The sequence below is a fragment of the Pseudochaenichthys georgianus genome, chromosome 7 (genome assembly GCF_902827115.2).
Source record: "Pseudochaenichthys georgianus chromosome 7, fPseGeo1.2, whole genome shotgun sequence".
NCBI classification, from domain to species: Eukaryota; Metazoa; Chordata; class Actinopteri; order Perciformes; family Channichthyidae; genus Pseudochaenichthys; species Pseudochaenichthys georgianus.
The window spans coordinates 25,925,913-25,945,696 of NC_047509.1; the positions used below are offsets into that span (position 1 = coordinate 25,925,913).

Genomic DNA, 19,784 nt, shown 5'->3' on the forward strand with positions numbered 1-19,784 from the left:
ACCTGCGGTGACGTAGGCAGCGCGGCTTAATGGGCGCCTGCAAACAGAGGAGGAAGTGAGTGAGTAAGAAGAAATAGTGACAGAGTGCAGCGGAGGACTACTTCTGCTACTGAAAGCCGCACTTAAGCACGCTCCGGACAGCAGCCCCCTGAGGACGGACTGAGGACGGATATCATTCAATACGAAGGCTGGTGTTTGTATGGTCACCTCGCACAGGTAAGAAAGCCTAATCACAATCTCAGTGTTTGCTGAACTGCGTTTCACCTCGCTGTTATGAACCATGGGAATGTGAGGCAGACATTTTTTTCTCCCACCCTAATCCTTCTTACAAGGAGCGAAGTTATTTGACAATCGGGGTGCGAGTGAACAGAAAGAGCAAGCAACTTTTTGTATTCCTCTTGAGGCGCAACTGTATTTCAAAACTGCTGTAAGAGCTTTTTTTAACTCTGTTGTGAATGTATCTAATATTGACACTGTCACTATAATGACATGGGCCTGGATAATAACTTGTTTACACTTTAAACAGGCTACTCTTTGCACAGGTTTGGGGTATATTCGTCATAAAGAAAGAGTGAATACGTTTTTCTTCTCGTTTCTGTTGCGCACAGATTTGCTGTAGCAGGTCTCCCCTGTGGGCTTTGGTGTGGACAAGTGCAGTGTAGGAGTGAGCGGTGAGTCACGGGTTGAGTCCCTTGTTAGGAGTTTTAGGACTGAGACACAACCGTCTGACTGGGAGTGTGTAAGTTGGGAATTGGATAAGAGGCTCTGTTCTCTGATGGGTCTACATCTTGGAGCCCCACTGTAGGTCACTGGTGGTATTTTAGGGTCATCAAGACAAGAGAGACTTATATTACTCCTGCTGATTATTACTCATGTTTCCATTTAAGGTGCTGGTTTGTACATGTTCGCTGCATGTAGTTTGAACTTGAAGTAAAGTCATTTTACCCTCCTTCAATGTTGTAGGTGCTGCAGAGCTCAATAGACCGGGAGGCGGGAGGCACCATGTCCAACAGCCAGTCAGACAGCTGCATGGGCCACCAGGCCCCTCTAATTCTGGAGAGCGTCTTCTCCACAGAACTCCATATATCTGAGCCTGGAGATGATTGCTCCCCTACACCCCAATCTGAAACACCCCGACCACAGGAAGATGTAGTAGACAGGCTGGTGGTGCCTCAGCAGGTGGTGTTGAGCACCCAGAGTCCTGCAGCACGGAAAGTTGGCAAAAACCAGCTCATCCCAAAGAAGTTGGCCAGCCGGCATAAAGTCCGCCACCACACCACCGTGGTGACCTTCCCTGTGGGACTGGAGAACTCCACCAGTGCGACCCGGAGCCGCCACTCAACTCAGGGGCCAGATTTGTCCTGGGAGGATTATGACAGTGATGGAGACGGCTTTGCTTTGAGAAGGAACCGCAGGAACAAGTCATACAGAGCGGCCGTGACCAGCCTGGACATTGAGGCCATGGCGTCGGGACAGGGGGCCGCATCCACGCTGAAACCTGTCAAAGAGCACCGAGCAGCCAGTCCTGGTCCTGGACGCAAGGTACACAGGGATGGGGTCAAAGGGCAGTATTGTACTATGTTACTTTATCATAAACTCATCGATTTCCTGGAATTTGTAGTTGAGGTTGTCTAATAACAATTACTGTACAAAGTAAATTATGATTGTTGTAATAGAGAACTAACAGAAGCAACATTCTAGATGAAAGTGCCAAGTTTGATGCCAGTTATATCCTTTAGTTTAAGTTTTCCAATAGCCTCATATGTCACAGTCGGCATAGCCATTAGCATTGGCAGTGACCTCTGTTAAATTATAGTGATGTCGATGGCGTGTTCCCACAACTGTTTCCTATCTTCCAGACCACTACGTGTGGAGGAAGGCCCCATAGTGTTTACAGGAGTATACTTAAACAAAAATCTTCATTTAGGGATTAAAAGATGTGCTGAAAAGAAAAGAACATTTCTGGGGAAAAAGGTCTAATAAAGTGTTATTGAGACATATGCATTCTACAGCGTTAAACACTTCACTGCTGTCTCCCCTTTAGAGAACCCTGGGGAGAAAGAGGAACCAGAACAAGCGTGGGTCCTTCAAAGATGGTATGTAATGTGTCACTCTGTCCATTTCTCTAATTTTGCTATAAGAACACAAATAGATTGGAAATAGTACTGCCTATGGCGTTTTTTTGGTGTTGAATGTGTTCTCAATTCAAAATGTAAAGCCTAAAACTGAACTTTATAGCTGGATGCAATCAAATCTGTCATAGCGTAGAAAAGATCCCTTGAGGCATCAGGAGAGGACAGAACAGGAAATCATTCACTCTGAATGTTCCCATCATGCTGAATGTCAGATAGCTGGGTTTAGTTTAGTGTTGAAACTAAACGCTCCTCCTTCAACACACTGCCACTTCTCCTGTTTGGCTTTGAGCTATCAAGATGCAGGCATGAGAAGGTTTGATTAAAGAGCTGTTTGTCACTTGTAAGAGGTGGGGCTCAATATTTGTAGGATGAAGGATTGGTCATCTCAGAAAAACAAGATGACCAATTTCCATCTCAACTCATCATCAGCTTCACATCCACATTAAACACTGTGAGAATAGAACCTGTGATCTTTCACTAACTAACACCCACTGCTGGCATAAATCTGCATTTCAATCGAACTAACCCTGTCACTTTGTTCCAAACAGATGCCTCCTCACCTCCCACACTTTAATCTGCAAAGTTACTCATTGTCATATTAAACACTTAACAAAATAAAGACAAATAACTCAATTCAAAGGCATCCGACAGATTTATGGGTGAATTACATCATAATCCTTCATGCATTAGCCTGTTGTGAGAGAAATAACTCGGTTAAGAAATGACGTACTGTATTTTCACCCTTTCCAACTATGCTTTTTGGGAATTTGCTGTGATTTTCCTGCGTCTATAATCATGAAAATAGTTTTTTACGTGACTTTAAATTCTGAAATAATGTCCGCTAACTAAGACATAACTGAAGTGTTTGTTGATGCGATCACAGCTACACCGCGCCTCTACCAGGAGATCCAAGAGCGAGGGCTGCACTCCACCAACCAGGACGAGCTGCTGGACGATTTTGTGGTGGTGGAGCCTCCAGTGGAGGACCAGGGCATCGTGGTGAAGAGCTACCGGCCCGTACAGCTCACGTGGAGCCAGCTGCCTCAGGTAAACCCCCCACTGCACTGACAAACACAATACACATTGAGGGAGTCAAAGAAGTCTGATTATTAGTTTGCTCTAGATTCCAGAATACCCATAAAGCTTGTCTGGATAGAGTCTTGACATTTCCACCATTTTCAAAACAAGCTTAATCTCGAATATAAAGCGGAATGCAAAGTTTAAGATTAGTTTTCTTGTATCTCTTACAAAGGTGAGGGACACGGGTATCCTGACATTGATCTCACCTCTGGAGAGAAAGAGACAAGAGGTAAGTGTGTTTGTATGTGTGTGTTCAGGTATGCATTCAAAGTATGCCTATAAATGTCCAGTCACAAAGGGAGAAAAGAACGTTGATATGAGAGGAACAAATACCGACAGTTCTATAGACAATACACTACTAGACATAGAAAACGTAATTTCAGTATGGCAGTTAAATTTCATTACAAAATAACTTGTAGAAAGCAGTTTTTAACATCACAGACTGGCGCCATCTCTACAGTGTGAAACTATCTGACGTTGGATTTCCCCTTCAGTCTAACAACACATGTGTCAATATCAAAGGTCTACCCTGTGTGCACTGCAGGCCTTGAATAAAGCCACACCCTGCCAGTGTGATCACACTCAGTCCGTCTGCTGAGCAGCTGCTTGTCTCACTCTGTACCTTTAGTCCCCTTATATTCAGCTTTAGTACTTGACTAATTTACTGTTACTTTTACGGGCATAAAATCATTTTGCTTAAGTTTTGGGCTAACTGAAATGAACTAAACACACTGCTTTCCTATTAAATCAGGAAATAAATCTCCCCACCATTGTTCAGATGGAGAAGAGCTTTACCAGGTCATCCAGACAGACTATCATTTACTGCTACTTTGTGAGAAACGTCAACATTAATGTTGGTGTAAGATTTTCAGAGATATGTGTTCTTGATTTAGCTCAGCTACTGCCCTTTGGTCCTGTCTGAGGACACTTGGCTTTTACAGGAGGTGATGTCATCGCAACCTGATGGCTCACTTATCAGATCCTGACCAAAAACAGGAGAGATTACCTCAGCCCTCCATTTCAATGTTTTCATACATACTGTCATACAGTAAAAACCACAACACTGCTACTATTTAACCACTGCTGATATGTTTGGAAGTCTGCTGGTATAGGTAGCTGATGTCCTTCAATAATCCAGTTTCAGTCTATTCTAAAACATCCAGTAAGAACAGCAGTAAATGTCGGATATACAGAATTTAAATGACCAGAACTCATTTAATTCACAGCATATTGATTATTTGTGTAAGAGACGGGTCTATTGCACATTGTTTTTGTTTAAAACCTGCAAAAGCAGAGGCCATTTATTTGGATTCTCGTTCAAAGGAATTCTAGGAAATCTAAAAAGAACCCAATATATGAAGTAAATCAAAACCTCTGCCAAAAATAACATACCCTCAGGGATCAAACAATAACAGCATCACATGTTGTTATTAACAGTTTAAGCAGGAATAAAGTGCATGTTGTAATGTTTGTGGATCCTTTTATTTATGGTCTTCTTACAGGCCATTTTCGAGATAATCACATCGGAGCATTCGTATCTGCACAGCCTGGGCATCCTGGTGCGTCACTTTAAGAGTAGTGAAGCTCTGAAGAAAACAATGACAGCCACAGAGCACCATCACCTCTTCTCCAACATCTCTGTTATTCACCAAGTCAGCAAAAGGTGGGCACAACATAGGCTTACTCTATTGTTTGTGAGTGTGTGGTGGGAAACTAAAGCTAGGAAAGGGTTTTTGCCACATACAAAAAGGATCTGATGTTATCAGTGTGTAAAGCATTGTAATGGACTGATTATCTGCATACTGTATCTACAGTGGGTCAAAAAAGTATTTGGTCAGCCACCAATTGTGTAAGTTCTCCCACTTAAAAAGATGAAAGAGGCCTGTAATTTTCATCCTAGGTATACCTCAACTATGAGAGACAAAATGAGAGGAAAAAAAAATCCAGAAAATCACATTGTCTGATTTTTAAAGAATTTATTTGCAAATTATGGTGGAAAATAAGTATTTGGTCAATAACAAAAGTTCATCTCAATACTTTGTTATATACCCTTTGTTGGCAATGACAGAGGTCAAACGTTTTCTGTAAGTCTTCACAAGGTTTTCACACATTGTTGCTGGTATTTTGGCCCATTCCTCCATGCAGATCTCCTCTAGAGCAGTGATGTTTTGGGGCTGTCGCTGGGCAACACGGACTTTCAACTCCCTCCAAAGATTTTCTATGGGGTTGAGATCTGGAGACTGGCTAGGCCACTCCAGGACCTTGACATGCTTCTTACGAACCCACTCCTTCGTTGCCCGGGCGGTGTGTTTGGGATCATTGTCATGCTGAAACACCCAGCCACGTTTCATCTTCGATGCCCTTGCTGATGGAAGGAGGTTGTCACTCAAAATCTCACGATACATGGCCCCATTCATTCTTTCCTTTACACGGATCAGTCGTCCTGGTCCCTTTGCAGAAAAACAGCCCCAAAGCACGATGTTTCCACCCCCATGTTTCACAGTAGGTATGGTGTTCTTTGGATGCAACTCAGCGTTCTTTCTCCTCCAAACACGTCGAGTTGAGTATTTACCAAAAAGTTCTATTTTGGTTTCATCTGACCATATGACATTCTCCCAATCCTCTTCTGGATCATCTAAATGCTCTCTAGCAAACTTCAGACGGGCCTGGACATGTACTGGCTTAAGCAGGGGGACACGTCTGGCACTGCAGGATTTGAGTCCCTGGCGGCGTAGTGTGTTACTGATGGTAGCCTTTGTTACTTTGGTCCCAGCTCTCTGCAGGTCATTGACGGTTCCCCCGTGTGGTTCTGGGATTTTTGCTCACCGTTCTTGTGATCATTTTGACCCCACGGGGTGAGATCTTGCGTGGAGCCCCAGATCGAGGGAGATTATCAGTGGTCTTGTATGTCTTCCATTTTCTAATAATTGCTCCCACAGTTGATTTCTTCACACCAAGCTGCTTACCTATTGCAGATTCAGTCTTCCCAGCCTGGTGCAGGTCTACCATTTTGTTTCTGGTGTCCTTTGACAGCTCTTTGGTCTTGGCCATAGTGGAGTTTGGAGTGTGACTGTTTGAGGTTGTGGACAGGTGTCTTTTATACTGATAACGAGTTCAAACAGGTGCCATTAATACAGTTAACAAGTGGAGGACAGAGGAGGCTCTTAAAGAAGAAGTTACAGGTCTGTGAGAGCCAGAAATCTTGTTTGTTTGTAGGTGACCAAATACTTATTTTACTGAGGAATTTAGCAATTCATTCATTAAAAATCCTACAATGTGATTTCCTGGATTCTTTCCCCCCATGCTGTCTCTCATAGTTGAAGTGTACCTAGGATGAAAATTACAGGCCTCTCATCTTTTTAAGTGGGAGAACTTGCACAATTGGTGGCTGACTAAATACTTGTTTGCCCCACTGTACACATGTTTAAAAGGGCTGCACACTAAGTTTTTTGTCGCACAGTTAATGTTGTTTTCCCACTGATATGTTGTTTGAAGCAGTTGTTGATTTAAAGTTTCAGGTAGAGTATTTGCCCCAAGTATGTTTTCAGTATCCTGAAGGCCCCATCAACGTGTTAAAACATGCTGGCCAAACTGGTTTTTGCTGCCTTGCTTGTTCTTCCCGGCTTTGCAGTGTTAATGTGCCTGAGAGCGGCCTGTGTTGCTGTGTGCTTTTGTTGGTTACATTATTTTGAATGAAAATAGAATCCAGTTTTAGCAGCAAGAAAAACTCTTATCTTTAATCCTCTAGTTCTACGACTCAATGTAAAACCGGATCTGTGAAACTAGAAGGCAGAAAGTGTCCCAGGAGCTGTGATCTGACTCGCAGTATCTGTGTGTGAATGTGTGTCCTTACTTTGCTTCGTGGGTTGGGCTGCTTTCCAGGTGTCATTTTACTCCTTTTTTTAAAAAGTCCCTAAGCAAGGGTTGGGCTGCAAGTCATTTATCCTTTTCTAATAATGCAGATAATGGAAAGCCTTTACAATGCTTGAACAGAGAGCTTCACCTGGATCTTATAGTAGAGCAGAGTTTAGTATGTTACTGCATTGACAGATTAGACTATCAGCCTGTGTGCTTTCAGGATCTTTCTGGACTGCACATTTTTCAGAATCCAACAATTAAATGAAGAAGGATGTCTTTTGTTTTCAAAATTCAGGCTTGAATAACTTCTTCATGTGACACAACACATACAAACCTTACCAAACATTACTATTAGACTCAATATCATCTTAGATTGTTGATATTTCAATATGGCCTACATGTGGTATTCTCCTGGTTGCACTATAGTAAAGACGATTAATTTGCTAAACTTTCCAGACTGGGCACGTTGCTGTATTGTTTGGCTTTTCCACTTAGTCATTATATCCAGTTAACTGATGAATGTCATTCAAAAATCTCATTGTCTGAATATTTTTGAAAAGATCAATAGTACAAATAAGGTGGTTTACAGTCAATGTTTACAAAATCCGATGAAACCTTATGACCTTAAGGTGACTTCATAGCAGGGCCGGCCCTGACCAATTTTCCGCCCTAGGCAAGATTTTAGCTGCCCCCCCCCCCCCCCCCCCCCAAATGCAGACACTCACTAAGTGTGGGGGGCCTCCTCTAGGGGGTCCGGGGGCATGCACCCTCGGGAAGACTTTTGTTTTTTTATATTGAAGTTGAAAGCATCAAGCTGGTGCACTTTGAGAGCAACATTAGGAGCTCTATGGAAACACCTCTCAACACCCAGATGAAACAGAACTGGAAGCAGATTTTCTTTTTCTTTATGGATATTTTACCAAATCACTCCTTTCAAACTGTATTCCTTGTTTATTAATAACAACTTTTTTGTACTGTCAGTATTTTATACCTGTTTTTCACCTGTTCTCTTATTTTGTTATAACTATAATAATCATATAAAGATGTGCCTTTACCTCACTGAGCTGAGGTTATCAGAGCCGCTCAGTCTTTCAGGAGAGAGCTCTCTAAAGCTCCCCCCCCCCCCCCCCTCGCGGCCGCTTACACAGTAATTCCAATGTTAATAAAAGCACACAGAAGCTGTGTACGTTTTTTGGGAGTTTTGATTTATTTTAAATTAATACAAATACAATATTAAAACCTATAATTGCACACTAAAACCATTATTTAAAAAAAGAAACAATTTCACAAAAACCTTTGGTTTTACTGGGGCTGGGGGGTTCAACTTGATTTTGGGGGGGGTGCCATAGTTTATGGGTGCTGTACGCAATATAGGCGTAGTTCTGTTAGTATAAGATAATAAGATGTACTTTGTTGATCCAAACTCGGGAAATTGTGTTGTTATGAAATAAAGTAAAAATATTTTTTTTTTATTTCTAACTTTTTTTTTGTTTTTTCAATTTTCGGCGCCCCCTATGGGTTGATGCACCCTTAGCATTCGCCTATACTGCCTATGCCGAGGGCCGGCCCTGCTTCATAGTATACTGTTGTACCTGTTTCAGCTGTGTGTATCCTGCTCAGGTAATTAATCCGTGGGAGGGAAAACACAGTATATTCACTTCTTTACTTACCCCCCCCTCCCTCTCTCTCTCTATCTCCATTTTCAGGTTTTTTGAGGACCTTGAACGGCGTCACTCTGACAACCCGGTGATCAGGGACATTAGCGATATTGTTCAGAACCACGCTGCCCACCACTTTGAGCCCTACATCGTGTACTGCTCCAACGAGACTTTCCAGCAGAGGACGCTGCAGAAGCTGCTGTGAGGGGCAACACAAACTGTAACAGCTGAGCTGATACTGTATTTTCTGAATTTGCTGAACTTCCCTGTTTATTCCATCTGTAGGACCAGTAACACTGCGTTCAAAGAGACCCTGAACCAGATTGAAGCGAGCAGTGAATGTGGAGCCCTGCCCATGATCTCTTTCCTCATCCTTCCCATGCAGCGAGTCACCAGACTGCCCCTGCTGCTGGACGTCAGTTTAACCTTCATTTTGACAACATGATTGACATATTTGAAAACACAGTGTAGGAGTCTGAGAGACACACTAGCTATTTCTTCCTACTTGTTAAGTCCACATATTTATGCATCATAGAGACATTTTTGGGGAAACATATCCACACAACTATACGCACATCTAAACTAGGGTTAATGTTACATAATTGATTATTTTTAGCTACACATTGAGAGGTTGTTTTACCCGCGGTACATAAATAACTGATATGTTAAAGGTTTCGTAACTGTTGTCTCCCCTCACAGACAATCTGCCAGAAAACTCCAGACAAGACGGCGGAGTACTTCGCTGCTGTCTGGTCGCTGCACGCCATCAGCAAGGTAGAGATGTTGTGAAACACTCTTTAATGTCAATTGGTTTTGGGTTATCATTGATGTTTGATTGTTATTTCTACAGTTGGTCACCAGCTGCAATGATGGAGCTCAACGAATGGAGAGAACAGAGCAGATGTACACCATGCAGAAACTCATGGACTTTGGTAAAATCAAAGTAAGTTTTGTTTCTGCAACAAAACATCTTGAGGGGAAATTGCATATTGGAACTTCGATCAAGCTTTGCATCGATTCCAATCATGCAGTTGTGATGCATATTCTGTTTTCTGACCTGAGATGATAACTTGTGTCCCCCCCCTGCAGCCATTTCCTCTGGTGTCGTCGTCGCGGTGGCTAAAGAAGCGTGGGGAGCTGGCCCTCTGCAGCGAGGAGCTCAGCATCTGGAGGGCCTTCAGCAACCGGAGCTACTACCTGTTCCTCTTCAACGACGTGCTCATCGTCACAAAGAAGAAGAGGTCAGTGGGATCAAATACAGAGTTCTCTGCTTACTCAATGTATGAAATCATATTAAGTGGAAGACATATCTTTAAAAAAAAAGTTTTTCCAAAAGGACTGTCAGGATACCTCTTGCTGAATGATAAATTGGTCCGGAATTTATTTTAATAAACAATATTAATTTAAAGACTATTTTATGCCACAAGACAATAAAATGGCATGTATATAACATTGCATCTTAATTCTTAAGAAAATGCGTAATAAATTAAACATTAAGAGGATAAAAACCACACAACCAAATAAATAAGATTGCTGTTAACAAACATTGCAGTTCAATTGAATATTAATGATACAAGTAACACCCCAGGAGTGCTGGATAATAAGTCAACAATGTTATGATAATGACAAGCCTATTCTTCAGCATGTATTCATTCTAATAGGATCACTTCATATTCATTCAGCCTCTCATAATAAAACACTAGGACAGGAAGTGATGTGATTGAAATGTAAAGCTTCTTTTACACTCCTAATTACTCTCACTTTAGATTCAAAAAGAGACCAGTGGGTAAAATGCAGACTGAGACCATATTTTGAAGCATTTCATGAGCTTTGTGCACTTCTCCTGCTGGACCCTGTGGACACTGAGTAGATCCAGCTGCTGACAACATAAGGAACAGATTTAAATGAGTGGAAGGGGACAGAGAAAGAAGACAGCCTGGATGTTGTGCTTGCATACTTGAGATTCTTCAATCTTGCATTCAGCGTGTCTGCTCGACAGACTACAGTTTTCTGTTTTGAGTTAGGGAGAAACAAAACAATGTCAGCACTGAGGAATACGCTTCCCACAACACTGCAGTCATTTTCAGCTTGTTAAGTGGAGACTGCAAGCCAGTCTGCTGCTATTGGCATATAACGGAATGTCGTTTGAATGTGTTAATACACTATTGGCTGGGTGGGCAAACACTTAAATTCCCATTATAGCTGTGGATGATTTAAAAGAAAATATGAGTAATATACATTTGTTTTTTCAGTGAGGAGAGCTTTGTGGTGATGGACTACGCTACTTTGGAGAATGTGGAGGTGGAGGTGGTGGAGGAGGCAGAAGGACGGATGTCTCCACCCTCCAAAAACAGCTCCAGCCACTATCTGTCCTTCAAGCTGCTGATGAGCAAGAACAGCGACAGCAGAGCGGAGCAGATCTCCCTGGTGGCCGAGTCCAGGTACAGCCGCTCTCATCCCCATCAGCCAAGAACTTTACATAATAAGCACCGTTGTTAACCCTATATGTTTGAAAAACTCAAGGTTTAAGTATAAGTAGTATATACAGGTATTATTTAATAATAAGGTCTGGAGAGGAAACATTTTTCTGTAACAAACTGGCTACATATCTGCAAATACAATCTCGCTTGCACTAAATATTGGTGGTTAAGATTAAGGTGGCAAACTATATTGATTTTTTTTTAATATCACATTCACACGCTATCATGGCTCATGGAACATCCTTAAGGGAAACCATGTCTGATGTTTTGCGTTTGTCTCCCTCTACTGACAGAAGTTTTACTTGCAACCTTACATGCTCCTTTTCATAAAGCACTCGTAAGAAACTGAATTTTTGTGTTATCAGATGTACAATACGTTCAACATATTTCACCGTATTTTTTATCTCCGTTTCCAAGGGTGGATCGGGCACGTTGGATAGTTGCTCTCACAGAACACAAGCAGGCAGGAGTCTTAACCTGCAAAGATGGTAAGTCAGCAGGTTGTTTACAAAGGGAGGAACCCCTTTGTAAATGCAGCATTCCTTCAGCCTAACCAGTTATAGTGTTTTTTAAAAAGTGACAATTAATAAAAATAAAAATCTGTTTCTTACCTTTCATGTGTAAATTATTAATTAGTCATGAAACAATTTCTAGTCAGTCCTATTCGCACTACTAATACCGCTGCTTAGGTTTGATCTTTTCTCCAGAGATTTAAACTACAAATGTTCTATCTATTTGAATCCTGACTCAGGGTTTACAAGGTTTTTTACAATAGAATATATTGAAATAAAAAGCATTATTAATCCCATTTCGCTCTCACCCTGCATATATAAGAAACCGATGTCGGACTATGTGATCCTACAGTATGTGCCTTGGACATCCACAGAACCATTTTTAAAACCAAACAGATGTGAAGCAGTCATTCAGAATTATACATATTGGTCCAACGGCAAATGCACAGAATTTTGGATAACACACAACATATTTGTTTGATTAAATAAGCAGTCAGAGAGCACAGAAAAATGCTAATTGCCCTCATCATGTACTATTAACAAAAATAAAGTGTGCATCTACTGCAGGAACATCTGATCTATATTTTTGTTATTCTGTGACAATAAACCGCTGATACAAACTCTTTAAAGAAGTAATACTCTTGTTTAAAGATCTACAAGCCCTTTTGATATTATGTCACTTGCATCATTCGAACTACCACCTTCACAATCCCCATCCACAGAGGCTGTTTGCATAATGGCTTTAGTTTAACATGAGTGTCTCTCTGTTATCTCACCATATCATCTTTTAACCTTGAAGAAAACGTTTCTTAAACAGGAAGCAAAGAATCAAAAAATTGAGAAACCTTGATTGGGCTGCGTTCAATTACAGCACATTTGATCAAAACTAAATCTTGTTCATGCAGTAAAATACAAGTTTATTTTATCAGTTGTTTGTGAACTAGTTCTTAAACGCATGCATTCTCCCTGAACCTCACTATTTGGAACACGTCAGGACTCGCACAGATGAGATCACCTGTGAAAGCTTCAGTATGTTAAGCAAAAATGCATGTTTGGGAATTAGTGAACAAATGACTGATATACAATACTACGATTTTAAGTTGTTTGAGTGTGTAAATCCGTTTGTTTTGTTTGGCTGTTTTAAACCTGGCTCCCCTTTTGTGAAGGATTTTAGTTTTGTTTGACGTGAGGCATGTATATACAAGGTAACCCTAAGTAATTGATGAACAAATGTCAATTATGCGGATGAAGTATGTTATGTCTACTCCAAGAACCATGTACAACATGCTGTTAGACAAAGACTTTAAATACAGAAATGTGATGTCTCTTCCATAAAAAGCTTTGTGTGAATCACATTGCATTATGGGAATGTGTTTCAGGTCTTCCACAGTATGAGGCCAACAAATCCTACATGCCAAAGGAGCTGGATGAGTTGGGGCTGAAACAGGCTGAGCTTGTCATCTTGTTGCAGAAAGAGGAAGGTGAGTGTGTGCACATACTCTCATAGCATCATCTTCAGACCTCCGTGCTCATCACTACAATTCATATTAAAACGAGAGTGCTAAGATGGTAACTTTGGTCTGCTCTTCCTAGCATGGTGCTATGGGGAGAGGATGCGCGATGGAGTGAGAGGCTGGTTTCCTGCTACCTGTGCCACAGAGATCACAGACCTCATGGCCATTGAAAACAACATGCAACGTATGAAGCGCCTGCGCAAAGAGACCAATGTTTGAGAGATGGACAAAGTAACTACCATTGAGAAGACTGGTGACGCCCATTATGTTCAGTTATTAAGATTGCATTGTTTCCGTGTCGTAAGATTGCATTGTTTCCGTGTCGTACTGAACATTCCATGACTAAATGCTATACTACCTGTTTACCAGGATATGAAAAGCTAAAATAATTGCCACCTATGTTGTCCACGTTGAATACAATGTGACCATGAGGGTCCTGGGTTGATTCAAGCCAGCTTCATGTTACCCTTTTCAGACTGTCCAACCCAATTATTTCAAAATATGACAATCAGGATGAATTGACAGTGAAATCTCAGACTGTTTAAAGGTATTTTTGTTCACCTTCTATGTAACCATTAAAGAAAGGACTTTAGCAGGACTTCCCACTTGTACAGCACAACCATTTTATTTCCTTTCTGAATGTGAATTTAAAACCTACTTGCTGTTCTAAACAATGAACCTGAAATACAGCCTGGGACTTTTAATTGAAAAATCTAAGAGCACCACCATTGAACTCTTAAGTCTACATGACTGTTGGGTAACTGGATTTTATGCTAAATGTTGGTTGGATTTCTTGCATCCCGTGTATCACTGCAACATGTGTAGGTTTCTTTATTACCTTGTGTATTAAATGTGAACCCAGAATCAATGTAGAAAATATATATATTTACCACCATTAGATGCAGTTTGACATACTGCTTTGGTTCTGACGTTATTCATATTTGAAAAGCAAAAACACTCCCAACCTAACTGTATACTATGTAACTGAAAGATAAATTAAGTTGGTGTCATTGTTCAAAGCCAATATACTTGAAATATAAGAATAAAGCAAACACTTGAGACAATGGTCCTGGTTTCTGGATTTTTATTTGAGCTTGCATTTTGTTAAAATGTTTGAATACATAAAAAGTTATTTAAAAATGTCAAACTGACCAGATATCAAATTCTATTTTTTCTTTAAAAACCATTTGGTGTAAAAACTTAGGACAGATTTAGAAAAACATTTGCTGTTTCCCCAAAACTTTTTGTAGCTGTCACATAAAAATAATGGAAAAAAAAAACAAGTCTGCATAGATTCTGCAGGCAATCGGTGGTAATCTGGTCAAATGCATGGTGCAAGCTTGTGACGATCGTCAAGTCAAATCTTTATTGCTCAGATCTTGTTTGATGTTTCTTCTTGTTGACAAAAAAACTGCAAAAGAAGAAAAATAGTAAATTAGTTCTGTATGCTGTTTTCCAGATGGTAGATAAAACAATAGATGGTGTCCTTGATTCTGCACTAAATAGCCTTTGGGTGGAAACGACTGTCTAGCTAGCCCAACTTAGCTCTAAAATGTTGGATTTATTGGAGAAGCTATTAACTCACCCGGACGATGGTAAAAGATGGTAGGTGCCGGTGGGCAGGTTGTTTCCTACTCAGCCCCACCCTGCTGGGCCTCGGGAGCGGACGTTTTCTCTGCAGGTGGGTCACCTCCTGTCTTGGCCTCCTTGTTTTCTGGGCCGGGTTTGTCGCCAGCCTGTGGACGTCTGCGGCGATAGTTGAAGTTGCGGCGATAGCGACGCTGGCGGGGCTGTTGGTTTTGACTACCTTCGCCTCCCTGATTCTCCTTGTCCTCCTCGCCTTCCTGTGCCGGTCTGGGGCGGGGTGGAGCCCTGAGGTGAACAAGTAAATGTTACTTTAATGAATTATATACAATAACACATAACTTGGAAAAAAATGTACACAAGCAAAATTTGAATGCACAGCTACAATTTGAGGTTGGGCTTCAACAAAGGGAGAGCTTTTCCATCCAAAATGGCATTTGTTTTGGGGGTTTTTCAAGGTCAATTGAACATTTTAATTTTAAATGTAGACAGCCCATTGCTTTTCTCTCCCGTTGTTAAAGCATTTCACCAATGAAGCCAACACGCAAATCTTGGACTGAACCTTGGTTTGAAGCCTCTGTAGTAGCTCTGCCTCGCTGGTTGTTTGCCTTGATCAGGACCTCCCTGGCTCTCGTCGCCCTCGCCTCCCTGAAATCAAAAAGATCAAACCACTTACACGCAGCTTTCATCAAAGATAACACTGGTCTAACTGAATATTTGTTATGCAGTGTACAGGCCTTTGGAAGGAAACTGGCCAGATTTCTACTTAATGTTGAGGCTGATAGAAGAACGTCAGGTAGCTCCAGCATAGATTATTTTGGTCAATTTGCGAAATATTGGCCAGACCCCCGATACACCAAGATTCTTTGCTCACAACCACGTGAATGTTGAAATGAGAGGGTGTTGTGTATAACATCAACATAAAGTGTCCCGAGTGGGACTGCTGGGTGCCTGCTTCAGGATGAAGCCCTGTGACGGCGTACCTCAAGCATTTCTCCACGTGATGCGTTAGTATACGGGCCAGCGGCGGTAGCATCTACGTACAAAGTATGGAGGGTAGCGCCGTCTGCCGGGATAAGCGGGTCTGCGCTGCTGTGGCTGGGATTCTCCTTCAGGGGCACTCTCTCCCCCATCTCGGCTGCCTTTTTCACGACCTCCGTTGCTTGGCTCACCCTCTCCGTCACTCTGGTAGTTGTCTGGATATTCTCCAGCGCGGGGAGGGCCCCTTCTTCGGGGATAGCGCCTGAAGCGGTTCCGATCAGCAGCATACTTACTACCCTGGACTGCACTGCCTTCTGGGCCGGTGACATTTGCCGCCTCGGCTCCCTTTTTGAAAAAAGAATAGCAAAAATTATAATCGAGGAAAATAATTTATAAAAATGTAAGAGCTAAATACTGAAATTATTTTTTGGGTCAAACAAAGCTAGGCTTACCTTTTCTCCCTCAACTACGTCAAACTCCACAGTTTCTCCATCTCCAACACTGCGAAGGTATTTTCTCGGGTTGTTCTTTTTGATGGCTGTCTAAAAATCATGACAGGTTAAGATGTTAGATTTGATATTAAAGATAATTTTAAATCATCATTTAAGAAACACTACCTAAAACTTACCTGGTGTACAAAAACGTCCTCTTTTGTATCATCCCTAAAAGATAAAAGGAAGAAAAACCCTCAGTTACTGGAAGTTAGGAGCATCTTGTTACAGAATGCAACAATGTATCTGCTTAGGGTTAAGTACTATGCATAACAACAGCCTTGAGACAAGCAGACAAATGTAAGCTCTGTAAGCAAATCAAAGCGATAATAGGATTGAGACTGTTCCTTCACACACATAGATGATATCAGGGGCATGGGGATAGGGGTGGAGTCTACTTACCTATTGATGAAACCATATCCATTCCTGACGTTGAACCATTTGACTGTACCCAAGACTTTAGTTGCTGCAATGAGGCACAAAAAAACAATTATTAACCAAGATGTGGTAAGTTATCTCAGCCTGTAGATACTGGGAGTGTAAATGTCATGCCCCAAACATGACAATTCATGTTTCACAAGACCTCTACCAATGAGTAACAAATAAGGAATCAAATAACAGATGCTGAAAAAACTAATGGCTGGATAATGTGGGAGTTATATTTAACTCCCAACTGTCACTCTTTTTATAGGTCGTGATACTTGTGGGTGTTTAGTGCCAGCTGCACTTGGTATGAGGTATGAACCAAGAGCATTATGACCCAGAAATGACTGCGCTTTTTCACATGCAGAACTTTAATGTCTCAGCCAAATGATTAATGCCTGCGTTTTATAGAATGCTGAAATATAGCATATCAAAAGATATGCTACATTATCTGTGGTACATAGCAAGTTCAATTACTACAGACCTACTGTCCCATTGTAATCCGCACTGCTCAGTATGTGAGCGTTCACACGTGGTAGAGTCGCGCCCGGATATGTTAGCAAGCAGCGAGCCCAGCTGGCTGGTTAGCACAGTTGCTAACGGGGTCTCAACCATGTGCTTGGATTAAAGCCAGCAAGCGGAAACTACTGTAGCACACAGTGTACCATGTATTTACAATAAACCATTGGGTTGATTTTAACTAAATAGGGCGGTGTTATGGTGGTTTGTGTTTTTCATTAAACGGGCAACTTAATGGCAAAAGAATTCCGTGGGATCCTACGGCGGACATTTTGCGTTCCTCTTCAGCCATGTAAATAGCTAATGTAGCTTCGTTAGCCGACGAGCTAACGTTATCATCCTGGTAAGTAGCTAACTCTAGGCCCCTGCATTAGAGCGAAATTCGACAACCGACAGTTATATTCCAATGTATCTATGAACCAGAATCGCTATGATCGTTTTGCCAGGTCACGTTGGCTACGAGTTTGCTGATGGGTTACGAGATTCGTTGAGAAAAATCTACTAACGCGGAACCATCCGTTCCGTGTGAACAAAGGGACGGCCAAGAGCTAACGTTAGCTTGCTTTCGACGAAAGTAGTCGTGGCCGGCCACATTAGCATTACGAAATAACTTGGTGTGCCACCATGATGCTTGATATACATTATAGCTATCGTGTAACGCCAACTGATTTTGCCTAACTTGTTTGTGTTAAGAATGGCACTAACGTTGGCGTGGAGACCAGAGTCCTTAAACAACCTCAACGGTCGTTCCTCTGGCGACCAGTCGGTAACATAGATTTCTGAGGCGGCTGTTTGAGGTTAGAAGGCCGGTGAGCAGGACAGATTAACCGGTTGAAATGCAGGATTACATCTAAAATCACTGTTCTGACCTTAAATGTATGTCAGTTTGACAAACGCTTACTGGTGTTAATCAGCTATTTAATAGATTACCAAGCATTGGATATGTACAGGTTGCTACGATAACCAACGACCTACATTCCAACTGTCATTTTTTTATGTCTTGTCTGGTGGGGCCATATTCTCTTCTCTATCTATTTGGTTTCCTTTGAGATAAAAAAAAAAACTGCTCATCGTCAATATCACATTCAAACACTAACGTTTCTTTATCAGACATCTGACACATTGTACATTATCAGTAAACAAAAAAAAATCTATTTGCCGAAATTAACATTTAATGTATAATCTGCAGATTTCCCCTATGATCGTTGATGGCTTTATCAGAATGTTAGCGAGGTTTTTCAACCGTTAACGGAGCCGGTGATCGGTTGGTAACGCTTGCAACTGCCGCTTTTGCGCATTGCCTCTACGGTATCCCAAACCACGTTAGCTAACTAGCTCATTTCCAGTCTTACCGATGACCTTCTTATCCACCGCGGAAGCTTCGGCTGCCGGGCTGGATGGGCTCTCCGCATCGGCAGCGGCATCGGGCGGCTGTTGTGTCTCGGCCTCGCTGCTCATGGTTACTACTGGTTGGTAATGGCTTCTGCCGGCGGCGGCTCTCTGCTATGTTTCCCGGTGCTAGATGGTAACCTGGGCCGGCGGTGGTGGGGGCTACTGCCTTGGGGCTCTCTGCTTTCCTCTTTCCGCTCCCGTTGCCGATCGAACTGGGCAGAGTGAGATGGTGTGCTGGGGAATGTTCCTGCTCAGGGACCCGCCCAAATGTTCTTCGCATTGGCTACGAGAAAGCCAACGCGTTCCTGTTAACCGAAGCAACTGTCAATAATGTTGGAGGATAATCTGATTGGCTAAAGGGGGATGTACCTGTCCCTTCTCACCGCCCCACAGTGATGTCAAAGCCAGACAAGTCAGACAGATAACAGTGACACTTTTGGAACAGTGTCTGCAGGGCTGATGGTCTTTTTACCGGATTTTTACAGAATGTTCAAGTACTGCAAACCGTGATAACTACAAATATTATTACACCGAAAGTATGGTAGGGATCACTGACCTAATTTAAATAAAATATAACATGCATATTTTATTTGCGGATCATGATGTAAATAGTATATTTATAATTGTGCTGCATTGTCTGAGTTGCCGTGGTAGTGCCCCTAATAAATACATGATGCCTCGGCAGATTTACAAGAAGAGGTCATCTTGGTCTACGGCAAATAACATAAAGTTCTCACCAGCCTTTATACACCCTGTCAATGTCGATATCGGTATACTGTAACACAGAACAACATAATTCCCATCTTCATACACAACAGGGAATTTCTGTAAATAATCAGTATTAAAAACGACATTTTTTAATATTTTGTAAGAGATTAGCCACAATCATCAGTTGACAGTATTGAATAAAGGTAATTCTGGGACACGCAACACCCACGATGAACAATAACCAACATATTCTTTCATACTTTATTAACCAAGCACATTTGATTGTGTCTTTTATATCATTTACAGGGAGGTCATTTCAAATGTTGTCCGACCTACTGCACATGTTTATCTTTGATGATTACATTTTAAAGGTTCACACAAGCCGATAGCCTGATGTTATAATATATGATTTGTTACTTTCTCATTGCCTTGCTCAATAAAATGCGGGC

General features: G+C 41.7%; 2 protein-coding genes across 3 annotated transcripts; one reads left to right on the plus strand and one right to left on the minus strand.

The window, feature by feature from the left end:
- The first annotated feature begins 50 nt into the window (after window positions 1-50).
- Window positions 51-14,291, plus strand: arhgef16 (Rho guanine nucleotide exchange factor (GEF) 16). Of its 2 annotated transcripts, XM_034086779.2 has the most exons (16): window positions 51-216; window positions 609-671; window positions 964-1,542; window positions 2,045-2,096; window positions 3,019-3,182; window positions 3,388-3,444; window positions 4,718-4,878; window positions 8,780-8,932; window positions 9,017-9,146; window positions 9,431-9,505; window positions 9,582-9,674; window positions 9,821-9,972; window positions 10,984-11,172; window positions 11,629-11,699; window positions 13,103-13,204; window positions 13,317-14,291. In XM_034086779.2, exons 3-16 carry the CDS (start codon window positions 1,003-1,005, stop codon window positions 13,454-13,456), a joined length of 2,079 nt encoding a protein of 692 aa, XP_033942670.1. In that variant the 5' UTR covers window positions 51-216; window positions 609-671; window positions 964-1,002; the 3' UTR covers window positions 13,457-14,291. The 2 variants fall into 2 exon arrangements, with proteins under 2 accessions (XP_033942670.1, XP_033942671.1); XM_034086780.2 differs by lacking the exon at window positions 609-671.
- A 13-nt stretch (window positions 14,292-14,304) lies between these two features.
- Window positions 14,305-18,922, minus strand: ybx1 (Y box binding protein 1). The gene is given in 9 exon segments (XM_034086781.1): window positions 14,305-14,648; window positions 14,823-15,109; window positions 15,384-15,469; window positions 15,866-16,147; window positions 16,255-16,344; window positions 16,431-16,464; window positions 16,696-16,759; window positions 18,588-18,603; window positions 18,605-18,922. Coding segments are annotated over 8 exon segments (1,116 nt in total). The 5' UTR covers window positions 18,908-18,922; the 3' UTR covers window positions 14,305-14,648; window positions 14,823-14,868.
- Window positions 18,923-19,784: the final 862 nt, after the last annotated feature.